The 22,479-nt window shown below is 39.8% G+C and overlaps 1 protein-coding gene across 1 annotated transcript in view; it reads right to left on the bottom strand.

The window, feature by feature from the left end:
- LOC138853357 (ATP-dependent RNA helicase Ddx1-like) overlaps positions 1–19,605 on the bottom strand; it is a 30,342-nt gene extending 10,737 nt beyond the window's left edge. Inside the window, exons 1-4 of the mRNA XM_070089562.1 lie at positions 19,439–19,605; positions 15,763–15,814; positions 9,913–10,094; positions 9,009–9,208 (exon numbers count right to left, since the gene is read on the bottom strand). Coding sequence (XP_069945663.1) covers positions 9,009–9,208; positions 9,913–10,094; positions 15,763–15,814; positions 19,439–19,454 — 450 coding nt within the window. The 5' untranslated portion in view covers positions 19,455–19,605. The remainder of the gene's footprint in view (positions 1–9,008; positions 9,209–9,912; positions 10,095–15,762; positions 15,815–19,438) is intronic.
- Between the last annotated feature and the right edge of the window lie 2,874 nt (positions 19,606–22,479).

Genomic DNA, 22,479 nt, shown 5'->3' with positions numbered 1-22,479 from the left:
GCAGATTATATGGAGAGTAAAAGAAAGGTGAAGAGAGTGGTGAGAGAGTGCAAAAGGAGAGCGGATGATATAGTGGGAGAGGCACTGTCAAGAAATTTTAATGAAAACAAGAAAAAATTTTGGAGTGAGTTAAACAAGTTAAGAAAGCTTAGGGAAAGTATGGATTTGTCAGTTAAAAACAGAGTAGGGGAGTTAGTAGATGGGGAGAGAGAGGTATTAGGTAGATGGCGAGAATATTTTGAGGAACTTTTAAATGTTGAGGAAGAAAGGGAGGAGGTAATTTCATGCACTGGCCAGGGAGGTATACCATCTTTTTGGAGTGAAGATGAGCAGCATGTAAGTGAGGGGGAGTTACGTGAGTCATTACATAGAATGAAAGGGGGTAAAGCAGCTGGAACTGATGGGATCAAGACAGAAATGTTAAAAGCAGGGGGGATATAGTGTTGGAGTGGTTGGTATTTTTGTTTAATAAATGTATGAAAGAGGGGAAGGTACCTAGGGATTGGCGGAGAGCATGTATAGCCCCTTTATATAAAGGGAAGGGGGGACAAAAGAGATTGTAAAAATTATAGACGAATAAGTTTACTGAGTATACCACTAAAAGTGTACGGTAGGGTCATAAATGAAAGAATTAGAGGTAAGACAGAATGTAGGATTGCGGATGAGCAAGGAGGTTTCAAGTGGGTAGGGGATGTGTAGATCAAGTGTTTACATTTAAGCATATATGTGAACAGTATTTAGATAAAGGTAGGGAAGTTTTTATTGCATTTATGGATTTAGAAAAGGCATATGATAGAGTGGGTAGGGGAGCAATGTGGCAGATGTTGCAAGTTTATGGAATAGGTGGTAAGCTACCAAATGCTGTAAAGAGTTTTTATGAGGATAGTGAGGCTCCGGTTAGGGTTAATAAACTGCCTGTTAATTATTAGGGTTTTAAGTTGTCACTGAAGGTGTGAGTACAGTGGACCCCCGCATAATGTTATTAATCCGTTCCTGAGAGCTCAATGTTATGCGAAATTATCGTTAGGCAAATTAATTTTCCCCATAAGAAATAATGGAAATCAAATTAATCCGTGCAAGACACCCAAAAGTATGAAAAAAAAAAAATTTACCACATGAAATATTAATTTTAATAAACACAAACTTAAGAAAACATGCACAGTTACATGACACTTACCTTTATTGAAGATGTGGTGATGATTGATGGGATGGGAGGAGGGGAGACTGGATGGTTTTAGTGTTTAGAAGGGGAATCCCCTTCCATTAGGACTTGAGGTGTCAAGTCCTTTTCCGGGGTTGCTTCCCTTCTTCTTTTAATGCCACTAGGACCAGCTTCAGAGTCACTGGACTTCTGTCGCACAACATATCTGTCCATAGTGGCCTGTACCTCTCGTTCCTTTATGACTTTCCTAAAGTGTTTCACAACAGTGTCAGTGTAATAGTCACCAGCATGGCCTGCAACAGCTGTCTGAGGGTGATTTTCATCCATGAAGGTTTGCACTTCAAGCCACTTTGCACAGATTTCCTTAATCTTTGAAGTAGGCAACTTCTTCAATTTCTCTCTCCCCTCCTCCGAAGCAATTTCCTCAGGTGTGGCCTCTTGCTGTTGAAGATGATCTAGCAGCTCATCAGTGGTTAGTTCTTCATTGTCCTCCTCCACCAACTCTTCCACATCCTCCCCACTAACCTCCAATCTCAAGGACTTCCGCAATGCCACAATTGATTCCTCAACTGGCATAGGATTCTCAGGGTTAGCCTCAAATCCTTCAAAATACCTTTGGTCTACACATTCTGGCCACAGTTTCTTCCAAGCAGAGTTCAAGGTCCTCTTCGTCACTCCTTCCCAAGCCTTACCTATAAGGTTTACACAATTGAGGATATTAAAGTGCTCTCTCCAAAACTCTCTTAGAGTCAACTGAGTTTCTGAGGTCACTACAAAGCACCTTTCAAACAGAGCTTTTGTGTACAGTTTTTTGAAGTTTGCAATAACCTGCTGGTCCATGGGCTGCAGGAGAGGAGTAGTATTAGGAGGCAAAAACTTCACCTTAATGAAGTTCATGTCCCCACAAAGTCGCTCTGCCAAGTCTGTAAGATGACCAGGGGCATTGTCTAACACCAGGAGGCACTTAAGGTCTAATTTCTTTTCAGTTAGGTAATTTTTCACAGTGGGGGCAAATGCTTGGTGTAACCAGTCATAGAAAAAGTCCCTAATGAACTATGCCTTATAGTTTGCCCTCCACAGCACACACAAATTAGCCTTGAGGATATTCTTTTGCCTGAATGCTCTGGGAGTTTCAGAGTGATACACTAATAAAGGCTTCACTTTGCAATCACCACTAGCATTGGCACACATGAGAAGAGTAAGCCTGTCTTTCATAGGCTTATGTCCTGGGAGTGCCTTTTCCTCCTGAGTAATGTAGGTCCTGCTTGGCATTTTCTTCCAAAACAGGCCTGTTTCATCACAATTAAACACTTGTTCAGGTTTCAGTCCTTCACTGTCTATGTACTCCTTGAATTCATGCACATATTTTTCAGCTGCTTTTTGGTCCGAACTGGCAGCCTCACCATGCCTTATCACACTATGTATGCCACTACGCCTCTTAAATCTCTCAAGCCAACCTTTGCTGGCCTTAAATTCACTCGCATCACCATTAGTTGCAGGCATTTTTCTAATTAAATCCTCTTGCAACTTCCTAGCCTTTTCACTTATGATCGCTTGAGAGATGCTATTGCCTGCTATCTGTTATTCATTTATCCACACCAATAACAGTCTCTCAACATCTTCTATCACTTGCGATCTCTGTTTCGAAAGCACAGTTAAACCTTTGGCAAGAACAGCTTCCTTGACTGCGGTTCTCTTGGACACAATAGAAGCGATGGTTGATTGGGGGTTTACTATACAACCTGGCCAGCTCGGAGACACGCACTCCACTTTCATACTTAGCAATGATCTCTTTCTTCATATCCATAGTAATTCTCACCCTTATTCCTGTAGGGTTGGCACTAGAAGCTTTCTTGGGGCCCATGGTCACTTATTTTTCACGTGAAATCACTATAAAAAGGCTGTAATAATACGAAATGTTCCGATTGTATGCTTGAATGTTACCGCGGAGGCTGGCTTGTAAACAATGCCACTGGCAGAACAAGTGAGGCTGGCTCAGGCCGCATGGACGTGTCTCGGACGAATCGCGTTGAGCGAATTTTTTAGCACTATGCGAGGCAAAATTTTAGCAATAAAATGTATCGCTATGCGGATTTAACACTATGCAATGCCAACGTTATGCAGGGGTCCACTGTATTAGTACGAGGTAACTTATAGACTGCTCTAGCTGTAACTGGGGTCTTAAAATTTTTGGTTGTAAATTAAGTAAATATATATTCCCCATGTTAATTCTTAATACATATGGAGTTAATACACATTAGTTCATTATAGTAGTAGACTGAAGAACCTCTCCCTATCTGATCAAGCCTACAGTTATATGGCTATGTACCTAGGTAAGGCAAAGATGTCAGTTACGTCATGTTTAGGCCAGATTTTAGTAAGAATAATAAGAGACATGTTAGCATTTAGAGAACCGAGGGGTACCGAGAGATCTAACATTTTAACTAAATACTAATATATTCTCTGAGGAACTGCTGACTTAATGTAAAAGACATTTTCAGAAGAATATTGTTGGTCACTGTGGTTAGACAGAAGATTAAAATTTGGGTCAATATCTGCATTCAAGAGAAAGGAAGTAGGAAGTGTAAAAGGGAAGAAAGCTGAAATGTAGATGGAAAAAGGACAGGAGAGATTAAGTAGAAAATAATAAAAGGCAATTAACTAGTACAACTTAACAAAGTCATTTAAGAGAATATAGACAATGTCTAGAGTAAAAAGTTTTGATAATGAATGCTATTTAAAATTGATTTTGACTTTGGTTTTGATCGCATGTTTACAGTATTACCCAATATTACACAACTGCTAACAGTGAAAACAGCTGACAACAACAGTAAGAGTATTAGAATAATACAAAGAGTATTTAAACACAACAAATTAATACAGGTGGTAAGTTACTAAAAGCTGTAAAGAGTTTTTATGAGGATAGCGAGGCTCAGGTTAGGGTGTGTAGAAGAGAGGGAGACTACTTCCCAGTAAAAGTAGGTCTTAGACAGGGATATGTAATGTTACCATGGTTGTTTAATGCAGTGGACCCCCGGTTAACGATATTTTTTCATTCCAGAAGAATGTTCAGGTGCCAGTACTGACCGAATTTGTTCCCATAAGGAATATTGTGAAGTAGATTAGTCCATTTCAGACCCCCAAACATACACGTACAAACGCACTTACATAAATAAACACACTTACATAATTGGTCGCATTGGGAGGTGATCGTTATGCGGGGGTCCACTGTATATTTATAGATGGGGTTGTAAAAGAAGTAAATGCTAGGGTGTTCAGGAGAGGGGTGGGATTAAATTATGGAGAATCAAATACAAAATGGGAAGTGAGACAGTTACTTTTTGCTGATGATACTGTGCTTATGGGAGATTTTAAAGAAAAATTGCAGAGGTTAGTGGACGAATTTGGGAGTGTGTGTAAAGGTAGAAAGTTGAAAGTGAACATAGAAAAGAGTAAGGTGATGAGAGTAAAAACTGATTTAGATAAAGAAAAATTGGATATCAAATTGGGGAGGAGGAGTATGGAAGAAGTGAATGTTTTCGGATATTTGGGAGTCGACGTGTCAGCGGGTGGATTTATGAAGGATGAGGTTAATCACAGAATTGATGAAGAAAAAAAAGGTGAGTGGTGCATTGAGGTATATGTGGAGGCAAAAAATGTTATCTATGGAGGCAAAGAAGGGAATGTATGAAAGTATAGTAGTACCAACACTCTTATATGGGTGTGAAGCTTGGGTTGTAAATGCTGCAGCGAGGAGGCGGCTGGAAGCAGTGGAGATGTCCTGTCTAAGAGCAATGTGTGGTGTAAATATTATGCAGAAAATTCGGAGTGTGGAAATTAGGAGAAAGTGTGGAGTTAATAAAAGTATTAGTCAGAGGGCTGAAGAGGGGTTGTTGAGATGGTTTGGTCATTTAGAGAGAATGGATCAAAGTAGAATGACATGGAGAGCGTATAAATCTGTAGGGAAAGGAAGGCGGGGTAGGAGTCGTCCTCGAAAAGGTTGGAGGGAGGGGGTAAAGGTGTTGTGGGCGAGGGGTTTGGACCTCCAGCAAGCGTGCATGAGCGTGTTAGATAGGAGTGAATGGAGACGAATGGTATCTGGGACCTGACGAGCTGTTGGAGTGTGAGCAGGGTAATATTTAGTGAAGGGATTCAGGGAAACTGGTTATTTTATATAACCGGACTCGAGTCCTGGAAATGGGAAGTACAATGCCTGCACTCTAAAGGAGAGGTTTGGGATATTGGCAGTTTGGAGGGATATGTTGTGTATTTTTATACGTATATATACTTCTAAACTGTTGTATTCTGGGCACCTCTGCAAAAACAGTGATTATGTGTGAGTGAGGTGAAAGTGTTGAATGATGATGAATGTATTTTCTTTTTGGGGATTTTCTTTCTTTTTGGGTCACCCTGCCTTGGTGGGGGACGGCCGACTTGTTGGAGAGAAAAAAAAAGAAAAAAAAAATCAATACAGTACTAAAACAGATAATTTGCACAAAATATTTGATTTGATTATGATGTAGGATGTCACTAATAGTAACGTATATAGATATAAAAAGACAAGTTACAGGTTGAGGGAGGACAACAGTAAACATGGAGTTTAGTGGGTACAAACTGCATCTTATTCTGCCTTGGATATGTCAGCAATACAGAAGAATTCTGATAGATTATATTCTTAGCTATGTAGTAACTCTTGCCTGTGCAAGATTTCCTTACAACAATTTTACCACGGAGTCTCCTTAGTCTATAGAGAAGGTGTCTTCTCTCTGCAATTAACTCATTTACATAAATGTCATGTTTCATACTTAGGTGTGACTGAATTAAGTTTTTGTTTTCTAGAGCAAGAGTAAAATTTTCGAAATACAGTTTTTTCCACATTTGGTTAACCTATTAATCTTGCTTCATTGATTTCATCATATTAGATGTTTACTTAAAGCTTTTCCTTGATGATTTGAAGAGTGGTCCTGAGACAAGAATCTTGAGCAATGGAGTCAGGAAGATGATTTGCTATTTACTACAACAACATTTGATAGCTGCTGCTGCTGCTGCTGCTGCTCAAGTTAGTCTTTATAGTTTGGGATGAAGCTGATGAATTATAATCCATGCTCGACTTTTCTTCCTTAACCGTTTCATTGTCTGGGCCATAGTACTACGGGTCTGAAGTCACTGTTAGTGACATAGTACTACGTCACAAGCTCAGCTCACTCAGATAAGCTGTGAGTGGTAAATTTGGGCCTGGATATGAAAGAATGGGTCTATGTGGTAAGTGTGCACTATATAAAAAAAAATTGTGCTGCATGCAGTGAATAATGAGAAAAAAGTTGACAGAGTTTTTGGTTTAAAACAGCAACTTGGCAATGTATTTTTGTATGTTTTTATGGTTGCATTTTCGGTTTCTTGGTCTCATTTGATAGAACGGAAGATATATTACAGAAATAGAGATGATTTTGATTGGTTTCAGGACTGAAAGTAGCTTGAAACTGGCCTCAGATTAACAAAAATGTTAAAGTTTTGCCAATATTCAAGAGTAAACAAATCACGTCACTCATCCAATACACATCCAACTGGTGGGTCTACTATGCAGTCACAAATGTGCTGATATTATTTACACAATTATTATATTGCATAACAGTAAATCTCCTAGGTAGTAGGCTGGTAGACAGTAACCGCCCAGGGAGGTACTACCGTCCTGCCAAGTCAGTGTAAAACGAAAGCCTGTAATTGTTTTACATGATGGTAGGATTGCTGGTGTCCTTTTTTCTGTCTCATAAACATGCAAGATTTCAGGTACATCTGCTACTTCTACTTACACTTAGGTCACACTACACATGTACAAGCATATATATACACACACCCCTCTGGGTTTTCTATTTTCTTTCTAGTTCTTGTTCTTGTTTATTTCCTCTTATCTCCATGGGAAGTGGAACAGAATTCTTCCTCCGTAAGCCATGCGTGTTGTAAGAGTCGACTAAAATGCCGGGAGCAAGGGGCTAGTAACCCCTTCTCCCGTATAAATTACTAAATTTAAAAAAGATAAACTTTCGTTTTTCTTTTTGGGATACCCTGCCTCGGTGGGATATGGCCGGTTTGTTGAAGAAAAAAAAAAACAGTAAATCTTCTATTTTTTGTGTGTGAATAAAAAATCAAGATGGAATTCATATGTAAAGCCTGGGAATGTAATTAATGAACAGAGGAAATGTTATCTTAGTGCCAGGAATTTTTTTCTTTTTAACACATCGGCCGCTTACCACCGAAAAAGAAAAACTTTCATCATCATTCACTCCATTACTGTCTTGCCAGAGGCATGCTTATACTACAGTTATAAAGCTGCAACAATAATACCCCTCCTTCAGAGTGCAGGCACCACACTTCCCATCTCCAGGATTCAAGTCTGGCCTGCTGGCTTCCCTGAATCCCTTCATAAATTTTACTTTGGTCACACTCCAACAGCACATCAAGTCATAAAAATTATTTGTCTCCACTCACTCCTATCAAATATGCTCACTCATGCTTGCTGGAAGTCCAAGCCCCTTGCACACAAAACCTTCAGAATAAACAATGCGGGAATGCCTGCATTATTTATTTTGGACCATTTTTTTTTTAAATTGGAATATTTTAAAATTTGGGTAGCTGAAATAGCTGATTGGGCAGTTTCTTGTGCTCAATCAATAAAATGAAAGACATACTAGTGAAATAGCTAAGAATTTGATTTACTGGAACAATGTAATTGGCCTAAAATAGGACTCAAAATTGGGAAAAATCACCAATGAGTAAATATTGCAGACACATCAAAATTTGTGAAAACGTAATTTCATAAATTTTTCCATCAAATTTCATACTTTTTGTTTTATTACCTTTAGAAAAAGATTCTCTTTCCATTTCATAAGGAAAGATAACAAAAATTTTTTTGAAAATTTTTTGGACACTGGGCAAGTTTCAGATCAGGGATCGGAACAACGATGTTGATGTTTGCTTAAGCTTTTATGCGAGTATCACTGGTTTGTTCTAAATTGTGAACTTTAAGCTCCAGATTAGCAATTTTACTTATGTTGAGGGTCTGAGTGTATTTAAGCTCAGTGTAGGAGGCTTGAAGGGTTTGTATGTCTTGGGTAAGAAATTTTATTCTCTCACTTTGGACTCTGAGGGATTCAGCAACCCTAGGGTGTTCTCTATAGATAGCTTCAAATCCAAGAAAGAGGTAGTAGTCATCGATTGGGGGTGATGTCCATGTTTGTTGTTTGGCGAGAGATAAGGGAGCAGCAGGAGGCAAGGGATGCATCCACCTATAGGCTCTTAGTAAATGAAGATGTAGAGGCAATACTCTCCTCACCTGTCTTCTGGGTCTTTTGGTGGTTTATAGTGATTCTTTTATTGTACTGACCAATTGTCACAGAATGCTGCTTCAGATGATTCAGTGGTACAGGGTATATAAGAGGGAACTGTGAAGCTTGCAGTAGGGCTCAGGTTGGAGTAACAAGCAGTCATCTTGGTTGATACAAAAGTTTATTTGGTTGATTTCTGCAGTTGATCTATATGATTATGGGTCTATGCATATTAGTGTTGTGTGTGTCTTTTCTAGGCTATCATAAGGGCACTAAGATGCATAGGCTACTATAAAATGAAGAAAAACTCATGCTGCCATACTGCTGCCGTTCAACAAAAACAATGGCTGTCATAGTAGAAATGTGTTTATAGTCAAATACACACATGAAAAAATTACCACTGTAGCTGCCAGAGAAAATAGATATGAAAGGTAAAATATAAGAACTTAATATTCAATGGAAGTCAGGAGAAAATGTATAACATACAATGGTGATGAGATAACAAAAGTAACGACATTATCTACCTGAGGTGTTGCCCAGCCAACACGGCACAGCCCGTCATCTGACACGATTGATTCAAAATAATATTTGCCTTTGCCAGTGACACCCTTGGTGCATCGCACACCCTGCCAGCACTTAGGATCCCGTGACTGGCACCGCAACCCATCAGGGGTCACCGCCATTCCTGCATCACGGTCGAAGAAACTCATCAACCAGAGAGGAGCTGGTAAGAACAAGCAGAGAACCAGAATTAATGCATTATTATTATTTAATAACTAATGCTAAACAATTTTATTAGTCTTGAGTGCCAATAACAATTAATAATAAAAATTAATAAGACATATAAAATTAAAAAAATAAACAAATAACAGCAATAATAACTCGAATGCTTGTTCTATCAAGAAATTCACAAGTGCTCTCACACCAAATCAAGTTTATATTCAAGAGCAAGAATATGATCAGGCTAATAAGCTCAAGAGTTCTCAAGCAAGACTTAAAAACCCAGATATTCCAGAATAAAAAAAAATTTCAGATAATGAATACAGCCTCTCCTCACTTAATGACGGATTTCCGTTCCTAAGACCGCGTCGTTAAACGAATTCATCACTAAGTGAGGAACATACTATAATGGTAGTGGGTTTGTGTCAACCATCTTTGATATTGTTTTAATGTCACCTTTGCACCATTTATAACATTTCTGGTATATTTGTAAATGCTTATACAGTAGTGTACTGTATACTGAAATAAACAGAATAGAGGAAATCAGCTCTAATATACATTATTTAGGTACGTATAAATACTGGTCAGAGAGCCCGTCATAAGTCTGAGGCGTCGGTAAACGAGTACGTCACTAAGGGAAGAGAGGCTGTACTACAATCATGAGGTACTTGGGCAAAAAACACATGTAAACACTATTAACATACTTACAAGCCTCCTTACTGACTTTTGAGGTCTTGCCAAGTTGGATATCCTTAAGAGTTTCCCAGACAATCTGCAGAATGGGAAGACAGAAAGCACCAGTCTTACCACTACCCGTCTCAGCTGCCATCAGAACATCACCGCCTCCCAAAATAAGTGGAATTGCCTCACTCTGGACATCTGTTGGTAATCTGTATAGAAAAATTATTGTGCATTAAGAACTTGAATTAAAGTGTCAAGCACTTTTAAATACAAAGTGAAAGATGTGAATATTTTTGCCTCAGTTATGTGCTGGGGAAGATGAAGGATAACAAGAATATAACAGATACCAAATTATAGATTCTTTTACTAATCCTTCATACTTCCAACAGTTTCTTAATTTGTGTATCTTAAAAAAAGCCTATAAATCTGCTATTTCAGCAGATTTGTGCTGATATACTCATGCCCATCAATCTTAGTTATTATGGTTTTGTCTCCCCTTAACCCTTTCAATGACAACCCCTGAAATTAAAAGTGCTGACTGTGCTGCAATAAAAAATTCTGAAATGCTAGAGAATATTCTTCTAAAGATAAAAACACCAAAACCATGAAATTTGATGGAAATCCTGTGGAATTACATAGGTATAAATGTGGCATTCTGCACTCAATTTTTGCATCGGCTATTTTACCCACTTTAGAGTCCCATTTTAAGCCAGTTCCACTGTTCAGTTTGACCAATTCCTAACTATTTTGCAAATATGTCATTTGTTTTATAGACTGAACACAAGAAACTGTCCATTCAAGTATCAGAACTACCCTATAAAATATTGAATACCCTATGAAGTGCAAAGAAGTCTGTAATTGTGCCAATTTTACACACTTTTACATGCATTCCAACATAAGAACAGAATCCAACCAATAAAGCAACCTATCCTGTTCATTAATCATGTCCCTAGGCCTTATCTATATAACACCTGCCCTCCAGTTGGAATCCACAAAAGAAAAAAATGAAGGTTTACCCCATTTCTCAGATAATGACTGGTCATGATTTAGTGCGTCCCAATAATTGAAGCAGACTTAGTAAAACCCCAGAAGAGAAATTGGGAAAGGTGGAGGGTAACAGGGGCCACTCAAAAAAAATCACCAAAAATCTGATGTTTCCGCTACTTTAAGTTCTAATTTAACCCTTTCAGGGTTTCTGATGTACTAGTACAGCTTAAGCACCAGGGTTTTTGACGTACAGGAAGGCCCCGCTTTACGGCGTTTCACTTTACGGCGTTCCGCTAATACGGACATTTCAAATTATGACCAAAACTCACTATACGGCTCCCCCCACCTGACTTTCTAATACGGTCACCGTGCCCCACCCTGTTTGTTTACATTCTCCATGAGCTCAGTAAGCACTAAGTCTCTCCATTTTGTCTGGAAACTCCAAAATTTCAAATGTTTTTAAAAGTTATTTCATATTTTATATATACTCTGATAATTATACTTATGTATACCTGTACCTAAATAAACTTACATACATCGAGTCATTTAAATGTCGTATATTACGTTAATATACACATTTTCATTAATCCATCCATGATATTTTTTTCAAAATTATATAATAAACACGATGCATAACATATAAATAAGATAAATACACCCCACAGTAGAATAAATAAACAAATGTGAGATGTCGTAGCAGACGACTTGCACAAGTGGTGATAATAACAATACCGAGTCTCATTAAATGTCGTATATTACGGTAATATACACATTTTCATTAATCCATCCATGATATTTTTTTCAAAATTATATAATAAACACGATACATAACATAAAAAGATGATAAATACACCCCACAATAGAATAAATAAACATAAATATAAGATGTGGGAGCCACATAACTTGTACAAGTGACGCCAAGAATAACATTTTCTCTAATCTAACATAAGAGTAAATGTGTTACTGGGGGTAACTGTAGAAAATTATTCCTTTCGTATGTATGTAAGTAAGTTTATTCAGGTATACACAAATACAGTTACATAGATTATCATACATAACAACATACGTGTAGAGAACCTAGGATAACCCAAAAAAGTCAGTGTGACTTATTTCCATTGCCTTCACTCAGAGCTTCATTTCTTCTCAAAATGATGTTACATGAGAATGGGAGTGTTCTTCTTTATTAATTCTACCGTATCAATGTAGAGACAACCTGTACACAATGTAACTTGTACACAAACCAGACGTGTACACTTCGTTTGTTTACAAAACTTACCTTCGCCTGGTTTGTTTACATAACTGCGCCTGCCCCCTCTCATGTTTTCATTCTTTCTCTCTCTCATTTATTCGTTTTATCTCATTTACTTACTCCTGACCCTACATTAAGACTACAAATATTTTAAGGTAAGTAATGAGTGAACTGTATATACATTTTATCGCTCTGGGATGCTTAAATATCATAGAATAGTATGTGTGGGTGGGGTGGCCTGGTGAGGCTATTACAATACATACCACACTTGATTTCTTACAATAAATACTACTTGTCTCACCCTAGATTAAGACTATAAATATTTTAAGGTAAGTAATGAGTGCACTATGTGTGTATTGTACCTTTTTATTGTTTTTTGATGCCTGGTTCTATTGCTAACTTAATATATGTTAGTGTAAACTTGTTATCTAGTGTTTGTATGCATTTATAAGTGGAAAAAAAGGGTGTTCCACTTTACGGCGATTTCCGCTTTACGGCGGTAGCCTGGAACCTAACCCGCCGTATAAGTGGGGCCTTCCTGTACTAGTATGCCTAAATTCTAGCGCCCTCAAATTTAGTGAGAGAAAGCTGGTAGGCCTACATATGAAAGAATGGGTCTATGTGGTCAGTGTGCGCAGTATAAAAAAAATCCTGCAGCATACAGTGCGTAATGAGAAAAAAAAAACTGACAGCGTTTTTGTTTTAAAACAACGACTTTGCACTGTATTTATGATGGTATTTATGACGGTATTCTAGTTTTCCTGGTCTCCTTTTATAGAATGGAAGACATATTACAGAAATTGAGATGATTTTGACTGGTTTTACAATGAAAAGTACCTTGAAATTGAGCTCAAAGTAGCAGAAATCTTAGATTTTTGCCAAAGTTCAAAAGTAAACAAATCATGCTACGCGTCCAATACTTGTCAACTGGTGAATCTAATATTCTTTCACAAGTGTGCTGATATTATTTATACCATTTCTACACTAATACAGTAATCTGCATAACAGTAAATCTTCTATTTTTTTGTGAGAATAAAAATTCAAAGTAGAAAGCAAAAGAATGTAAGAGGGGCGAGGGACATGACTAATGAACAGAGGAATTGTTATTTTAGTGCCAGGAATGTCTTTCTTGTTTATTCTGGACCCTATTTGGAAATTGGCATCTTTTGAAATTTGTGTGAAATTGGCAAAATTGCTAAATTCTGACCACTTTATTGGATAGTTGAAATCGGTAAATGAGTGGTTTCTTGTACTCATTCGATAGAAAAAATGGAGTTCTAGCAAAATAGTTATGATTTTTGTCGACTAGTACACTGGAATTGGTCGAAAATAGGGCTCAAAGTGGGCAAAATCGCCGATGCGTAAACATCGTCTAGACCACTAACTTCGCGATAGCATAATTCCCTAAGTTTTCCATCAAATTTCATACTTTTGGTGTCATTATGATCGGGAAAAGATTCTCTATGTTTTCATAAGAAAAAATAATTTTTTTTTTTAAATTTGTCGACCCTGAGAACAATTCTGGGAGAGGGCCTGTCGACCCTGAAAGGGTTAAGCTACTTCAAGTCCTGAAGCCAACCAAAATCATCCATCACGAGTGTCTTTCATTCTGTCCACTGATAAAAAAAAAAACAGCAGGAGACCGGGGTTCAATTCCCCGCTGGGGAGGTAGTTTTTAAAGGACCCCAATGGAAATAAGTCATTCTATCTGACTTTTTTGGGTTATCCTAGGTTCTCTACACATATGCTGCTATGTATGATAATCTATGTAACTGAATTTGTGTATACCTGAATAAACTTACTTACTAAATCACTCTAAAATTCTTTTTAACCTATGCACTCACTGCACAGACCCCTTCTCTCATGTCTGAAGCAAAATTTACCACTTACAACATATCTGAGGGCACTGTGTTTAAAACACAGATCTATGTAAGCAACACAGGCATTAACCCTTTCTGTGGCCTTTGCCTAGAACATCACTGAGGCTAGGGTCCCTTCACATATTTCTGCCACAAGCCTAGCTCACTCAGGTAAGCTGTGAGCAGTAAATCTGGGCCTAGAGATAAGAGAACAGGTCTGTGCGGCGAGCGTGCAAGGTATAAAAAAAAACCCGTCCCCACGTGGTGCCTGATGGGAAAAGCAAAACTCTGACCATGTGAAAGGTTTTAAAATAACAACTTTGCAGTGTTTTCTCAGATGTTTTTTATGGTTTTATAAGCTGTTATTTGGTATCATTTGACAGAAATGAAGAAAGATATTATTTTGGTTGGTTTCAGGACCAAAAGTAGCTTGAAATATTCAATTTTTGCTAATTTTCATGAGGAAGGGTTAAGCCCCCCCTACACCCCACCAGTTGCTGAATGAGTTTTTAATAGGTCTGATTTGATTGGTGGGGCACCGTTAACCCTTAAACTGCCCAAACATAGATCTACATTCACTTGCGTAGCGCTCCGAATGTAGATCTACATTATTTTTACATAAGAAAGCATGTAAAATTGAACATAGATGTATGTTTGGAGCGCTATACAAGTGAACGTAGATCTACATTTGGACAGTTTAAGGGTTACCCATGAGCAACCTTTCCTGGTTATATTTTATTATCAGAGAAACAGTAAATCTTCTAATTTTGTGCGATTATGAATTTAACATGGAAAGCAAGTGTAATATACGTATAAGATTCAAGGTTCAAGGATGTGAATAATGAACAGGGGAAATGTTTTTTTAGTGCTAGTATTGTTTACATTGTTAAATTTGGACTATTTTTAAACTGGCATTTTTTTGTGTAAAATTGGCCAAATTAGCAATTTCTGTACACTTAATAGGGTAGCTGCTATTGTTGAATTGGCAGTTTCTTGTGCTCGCTCGATAGAACAAAAGGCATACTAGCAAAATAATTAAGAACGTGGTTGAATGGAACAACGGAATTGGCTCAAAACAGGCCTCAAAGTGGGTGAAATTGCTGATGTGTAAACCGTGCTGAGACCACTAACTTTGCACCTGTGTAATTCTGTAAGTTTTCCAGCAAATTCATACTTTTGGTATCATTACTTTCAGGAAAAAAAAATCTACCACCTAAGATGAAAAAAAAAAAGTGGATACAGAAAGCAACATTAATTTTCAGGGGTTTGCACAGTGAAAGGGATAATAAAAAAACTACATGGGAGACAGTGAAAGGGATAATAATAAGAGATACATGGGAAACAGTGAAAGGGATAATAATAAGAGCATTAAATGGGAGACAGTGAAAGGGATAATAATAAGAGCTACATGGGAGACAGTGAAAGGGATACATGAAAGGGATACCTGAAACCAATAATAATTTTCACATCTTTCATGCTACTCAGAAAATAAAGCATAAATAAAAATAAGTGAAATTGCGTCTATCTTTAATATAACATCAGCATTCAGAAAATGAATGCTGTATATTAGTAGACCAATCAACTGTATGTTAAACCAAGTGTTACAAACTTAAATTACTGTACCTAAATTAGTATTGTACAAGCAACAGCAAACACAGTAAAAAAAACTACTCAGCATACACATTGAAATATAACATATACAGTAGAAAAACATGCTTCCATTACTGATATTATTTTAACAAGTGCTGCTAAGTGGTGAACAAAGAAGAGCACCAAACTTACGACCAATCCATCTCCTCTACAGCCTTGGCTATTTCTGGTAGCACACCCATTTCTGCAAAGTAATGATTAAACAACTTACTATTAGTTCCAGAAAATACACATTAATTTATTTGTAATATACATACCAGCATTTTCAAAACTGTTAAAAAATACCTTATCTCCCTAACTCACCCCATCATCAGTTAACTATGTGAAAACCACACATGCTATTTTCAGTACAGTATCATGAACACATCCATAAAATAGACTTACTCTCATTATCTGTAATTCTCCCAAATTTATACTTACACTCACCCAAATGACTAAACACAAAATGTCCAATATAGTTATTGCCTAACTGATCTTTAGTTAGTCCTAAGTTTGCCTGAAATACTCTGCCAACATAGGAACCTTCGATTATAGAAACAGTGTATCATGCCAAGATAAAACCATTCCCATTGCTAAATTATACTAATTGTAATACTGTTATGTGTTTTTGTACTACCTCACTGATCTCAATCTTATTAATGATACACCTTTTAATTACCTAATTTTTATATTAATATGCAATAATGAATATTAAAATGTACTGCTCCATAACCTGTGCCAATACAGAGTAGTCAATAATAATTAGGATTAGTCTGCCTAAAATGCCTAGGCATGCTAGTGGCTTTCTTGGCAATTAATATTTTGTAATATGTAAACCACACATAGTATGCTTTGCAAGGAAATAAAAATTTTCATTTTCATTTCATACTGTACTTCCTATTCTAAACACTTGCAACATGGCCTGAATGTCACAGTCACTCATTTACTTGGAATTACTAAACACCATATATGAAGTAGTTGAAGTTTTGGCAGTAAAGACTGAAAACCAAAACCTTGTCATTGTGGTTGTACACAAGCCTCCTGATGCAACTTCCCAACAATTCCAGGAACAGCTTTTAAAAACTGACTACTCTGGAAAATCTCCAGACTTCTGCCTCAAACTTCTTGCTGCTAGATGATCTCAACTTAAGACACTTAACCCTTAAACTGTCCAAGCAGATCTATGTTCACATGCGTAGTGCTCCAAAAGTAGATCTACATTTTTTTACACACTTTCAAACAAACAAAAAAAAAAGTAGATCAAAGTTTTTTTTTACAAGTTTTCAAATGTAAAAAAAGAAAAGATGATCTACTTTTTTACATACTTTCAAATGTTGAAAAAACGTAGATCTACATTTGGACAGTTTAAGGGTTAAAATGGAGGTATGTGGCAAATAATGTTTTAGCAGAGATAATCCCAGAAGGCAGCTCAGATAAAAATTCACACACATGAATTATTAAAACTTTGCAACAAATTCACCTAAAGCCAGCAAATAGTGGAGCCAACAAGACTGGAAAACACACTCTACCTCATCTTCACGAAATATAACAGTATCATAGACAATACACGCAGATCATAATATAAAAGTACAAACATATGTGAGCAAGGTTCCTAACCAGCATAAGGAGATCAGTTATGAGGATGCCTTCACCAAATTCAACTTCATTAGCAAAAACATACAGTGGGATCAAATCAACCATGTCCTAAATGAAACAAGCCAGGAAGATATCCTAAACAACATGGATCTGAGCCTTTTCCTCAAGTGTCATAGAGTTAATTTAGTATCTCGCTCATTTCTCGGCTATCATCTGTGTATGTCCCATCCCGCCTCAGCAGGGGCCCAATACTGGATGTTGTTTTTCCCTTAGATTTAGTATAAGTAGTATTTTGGGTTTTTTTCAATTTCCATTTATAGCTTTTAGGTCTTCCTGTGATTCTTGTCTCCTGTAAGATTCCTTCAGCTTAAGTTCGACATTTGCAATTTCATAGACTAGTACTTCCCTTCGTATTTCAGATATATTGACCCCACTCAGCAGCTCTGTGACTCTTCGCCTTCGTCTGTATAGGGAACGCCTCTCTTTCTAGTTTACATTTTTCTCTGTGTTTTTCTTAATGGAATGTGTCTTGAGCAGATCTCAAGAACCACAGAATTAATTTTTTAAGGCAAGCGTTCGGATTTGTGTTGTTTACCTGGAGTTTACCTGGAGAGAGTTCCGGGGGTCAATGCCCCCATGGCCGGGTCTGTGACCAGGCCTCCTGGTCACAGGCTGTTACTGCTGGCTGCAAGCAATCCAACGTACGAGCCACAGCCCGGCTGGTCAGGTACCGACTTTAGGTGCTTGTCCAGTGCCTGCTTGAAGACAGCCAGGGGTCTATTGGTAATTCCCCTTATGCATGGTGGGAGGCAGTTGAACAGTCTCGAGCCCCTGACACTTATTGTATTGTATCTTAACGTGCTAGTGACACCCCTGCTTTTCATTGGGGGAATGTTGCATCGTCCGCAGAGTATTTTGCTTTCATTGCGAGTGATTTTCGTGTGCAAGTTCGGTACTAATCGCTCTAGTATTTTCCATGTGTATATAGTCATGTATCTCTCCCGCCTGCATTCCAGGGAGTACAGGTTCAGGAACTTCAAGCACTCCCAGTAATTGAGGTGTTTTATCTCTGTTATGTGCGCCGTGAAGGTTATCTGTACATTTTCTAGGTCAGCAATTTCACCTGCCTTGAAAGGTGCTGTTAGTGTGCAGCAATATTCCAGCCTAGATAGAACAAGTGACCTGAAGCGTGTCATCATGGGCTTGGCATCCCTAGCTTCTACTCTAACATTATTATGACATTAGGGGTGATAGTACCAATAAATTAATTGAAACAAACACTACTGGCTTGGTCACCACCCAAGCCTGGCTTGTGGTGACCAGGCTTGGTCACCACCCAAGCCTGGCTTGTGGTGACCAGGCTTGGTCACCACCCAGCCTGGCTTGTGGTGACCGGGCTTGGTTACCACCCAAGCCTGGCTTGTGGTGACCAGGCTTGGTCACCACCCAGCCTGGCTTGTGGTGACCGGGCTTGGTTACCACCCAAGCCTGGCTTGTGGTGACCAGGCTTGGTCACCACCCAGCCTGGCTTGTGGTGACCAGGCTTGGTCACCACCCAGCCTGGCTTGTGGTGACCGGGCTTGGTCACCACCCAAGCCTGGCTTGTGGTGACCAGGCTTGGTCACCACCCAGCCTGGCTTGTGGTGACCGGGCTTGGTCACCACCCAAGCCTGGCTTGTGGTGACCAGGCTTGGTCACCACCCAGCCTGGCTTGTGGTGACCGGGCTTGGTCACCACCCAGCCTGGCTTGTGGTGACCGGGCTTGGTCACCACCCAAGCCTGGCTTGTGGTGACCAGGCTTGGTCACCACCCAGCCTGGCTTGTGGTGACCGGGCTTGGTCACCACCCAGCCTGGCTTGTGGTGACCGGGCTTGGTCACCACCCAAGCCTGGCTTGTGGTGACCGGGCTTGGTCACCACCCAGCCTGGCTTGTGGTGACCGGGCTTGGTCACCACCCAGCCTGGCTTGTGGTGACCAGGCTTGGTCACCACCCAGCCTGGCTTGTGGTGACCGGGCTTGGTCACCACCCAGCCTGGCTTGTGGTGACCGGGCTTGGTCACCACCCAGCCTGGCTTGTGGTGACCGGGCTTGGTCACCACCCAGCCTGGCTTGTGGTGACCGGGCTTGGTCACCACCCAGCCTGGCTTGTGGTGACCGGGCTTGGTCACCACCAAGCCAGGCCCATCATAACTACTGTGATATAAGACTCAGTAATGTACTCTGACGTACTTACCTTCAAAAGCTGCCATTGTGTTGTACTTGTGTGTAAGTGGTGACGAGGTGCAGCTGGTGTAGTAGATGGTGTTGCAGCTGGTGAAATAGATTCAAGTGGTGACAACAGCAGTGACACACACACTGCTACAATATATATCTCCTGTGCATCTCTAAGTGTCACCTCTCTGTAATAATTTTTTCAGTTATATCTATTACTTAATTATCTATTATACAAGTTTTACATAGATCTACTCGTGTATTTAATATAATTATAGAGTGAATGTTCTAGTTCTGCCCCACTAAGACATCTCCTATATTATTATCAAGTTTATTTCCAAAAACAAAAATAGATGAAAATTAGATTAATATTAATTTTAAAATTCCTACAATTTGTTTTATGAAAGAGTATGTGTATAAACAAGTGGGAAATTAGAGACAGACAGACAACTATGAATGCTGGTGGCGGCGCCATATTTTGAAAGTGATTTTATTTACTTACCTCACTGGACGTCTAAATTGCTCATTATCTTATAAATTGTTCATGATTGTAACCATGTATAAACGTAAGTTAGTAAATTTATTGACCATAAACTCATTGCTTCAAAATTAGTTGCTTAAATTTCGTTGTATTAAAGTATACTAAATTATAAAAATTTCATATTGTAAGTTGTTTTAAATTGTTTCATTGTAATATTTCCATATTGTAAATTAATCCAGATTGTACCAACCGGGCTGTGGTTCGTACGTCAGCTTGCGTGCGGCCAGCAGTAACAGCCTGGTTGATCAGACCCTGATCCACCATGAGGCCTGGTCTCAGTCCGGGTCGCGGGGGCGTTGACCCCCGACACACTCTCCAGGTCCAAGTACAAACTAATTTTGAAACTGTATTTACTGTACTCACAGTAACTCATCAATGTCCATATAATTATCTGTTATTGCCTTAGTAATCTTAAGTTAATATTAAGTTTGCCTGAAAAACTCTCCATACAATGGGACTTTTGGCATGTACAACCAACTATTACGTTCTTTTGCATAGCCATGTATCATGTCAAAATTCTTCTTATCACAACTTTGGGATCCAGTCCCAGGACCCACTATGTATCTCTGTAATCTTTGGACTACCATCCACAGGATGGGTGTGGTGTGACTACCACCCACAGGATGGTTATGGTGTGACTACCACCCACAGGATGGGTATGGTGTGACTACCACCCACAGGATGGTTATGATGTGACTACCACCCACAGGATGGGTATGGTGTGACTACCACCCACAGGATGGTTATGGTGTGACTACCACCCACAGGATGGTTATGATGTGACTACCACCCACAGGATGGTTATGGTGTGACTACCACCCACAGGATGGGAATGGTGTGACTACCATCCACAGGATGGGTATGGTGTGACTACCACCCACAGGATGGTTATGGTGTGACTACCACCCACAGGATGGGAATGGTGTGACTACCATCCACAGGATGGGTATGGTGTGACTACCACCCACAGGATGGTTATGGTGTGACTACCACCCACAGGATGGTTATGATGTGACTACCACCCACAGGATGGTTATGGTGTGACTACCACCCACAGGATGGGAATGGTGTGACTACCACCCACAGGATGGGTATGGGGTGACTACCACCCACAGGATGGGTATGGAGTGATTACCACCCACAGGATGGGTATGGCGTGACTACCACCCACAGGATGAGTATGGTGTGACTACCACCCACAGGATGGGTATGTGGTGACTACCACCCACAAGATGGGTATGGTGTGACTACCACTCACAGGATGGGTATGGTGTGACTACCACCCACAGGATGGGTATGGTGTGACTACCACCCACAGGATGGGTATGGTGTGACTACCACCCACAGGATGGGTATGGTGTGACTACCACCCACAGGATGGATATGGTGTGACTACCATCCACAGGATGGATATGGTGTGACTACCACTCACAGGATGGGTATGGTGTGACTACCACCCACAGGATGGGTATGGTGTGACTACCACCCACAGGATGGATATGGTGTGACTACCATCCACAGGATGGGTATGGTGTGACTACCACTCACAGGATGGGTATGGTGTGACTACCACCCACAGGATGGATATGGTGTGACTACCACCCACAGGATGGATATGGTGTGACTACCATCCACAGGATGGGTATGGTGTGACTACCACTCACAGGATGGGTATGATGTGACTACCACCCACAGGATGGATATGGTGTGACTACCACTCACAGGATGGGTAATGTCGGAAATCTGGCATACATTTATGGAGTTTTGAGGTTCATTCATGATGAAATCATTTGGGTCGTCGATCCTCAGACTGATTAGTGCTTCACTAAACACAGAGTCGTACTGGGATTTCAATATTTCACTCATTTCCTTGTCATGTGTGTAAGTCCCATCCTGTCTGAGTAAGGGCCCGATACTAGATGTGATATTTGCCTTGTTTTTGGCATATGAAAAGAATTATTTTGAATTTCTTTCAATTTTACTAATAGCTTTAAGCTCCTCCTTTCTCTCCTGTTTCCTGTAAGTCATTTAACTTAAGTTCGATAGTTTCCACTTCCCTGGTCAGCGCCTCCTTTTGTGTATCAGATACTCTAGCACTCCTGACGAGCTCAGTGACTCTTCGTCGTCTTCTGTAGTGGGAGCGTCTTTCTCTCTTCAGTTTACTCCTGCTCTTCTTCTTTCTTAGGGGAATATGCCTAGAACATGCTTCAGCTGCCAGGAAGTTGATCCTTTCAAGGCACTGGTTTGGATCCCACAGGATGGGTATGGTGACTACCACCCACAGGATGGGTATGGTGACTACCACCCACAAGATGGGTATGGGGTGACTACTACCCACAGGATTGGAATGGTGTGACTACAACCCAGAGGATGGGTATTACCTGGAGTTTACCTGGAGAGAGTTCCGGGGGTCAACGCCCCCGCGGCCCGGTCTGAGACCAGGCCTCCTGGTGGATCAGAGCCTGATCAACCAGGCTGTTGCTGCTGGCTGCACGCAAACCAACGAACGAGCCACAGCCTGG

Source organism: Cherax quadricarinatus, chromosome 2, assembly GCF_038502225.1.
Source record: "Cherax quadricarinatus isolate ZL_2023a chromosome 2, ASM3850222v1, whole genome shotgun sequence".
In the NCBI taxonomy this organism is placed as follows: Eukaryota; Metazoa; Arthropoda; class Malacostraca; order Decapoda; family Parastacidae; genus Cherax; species Cherax quadricarinatus.
This window is presented reverse-complemented; position numbering and strand designations above follow the sequence as displayed.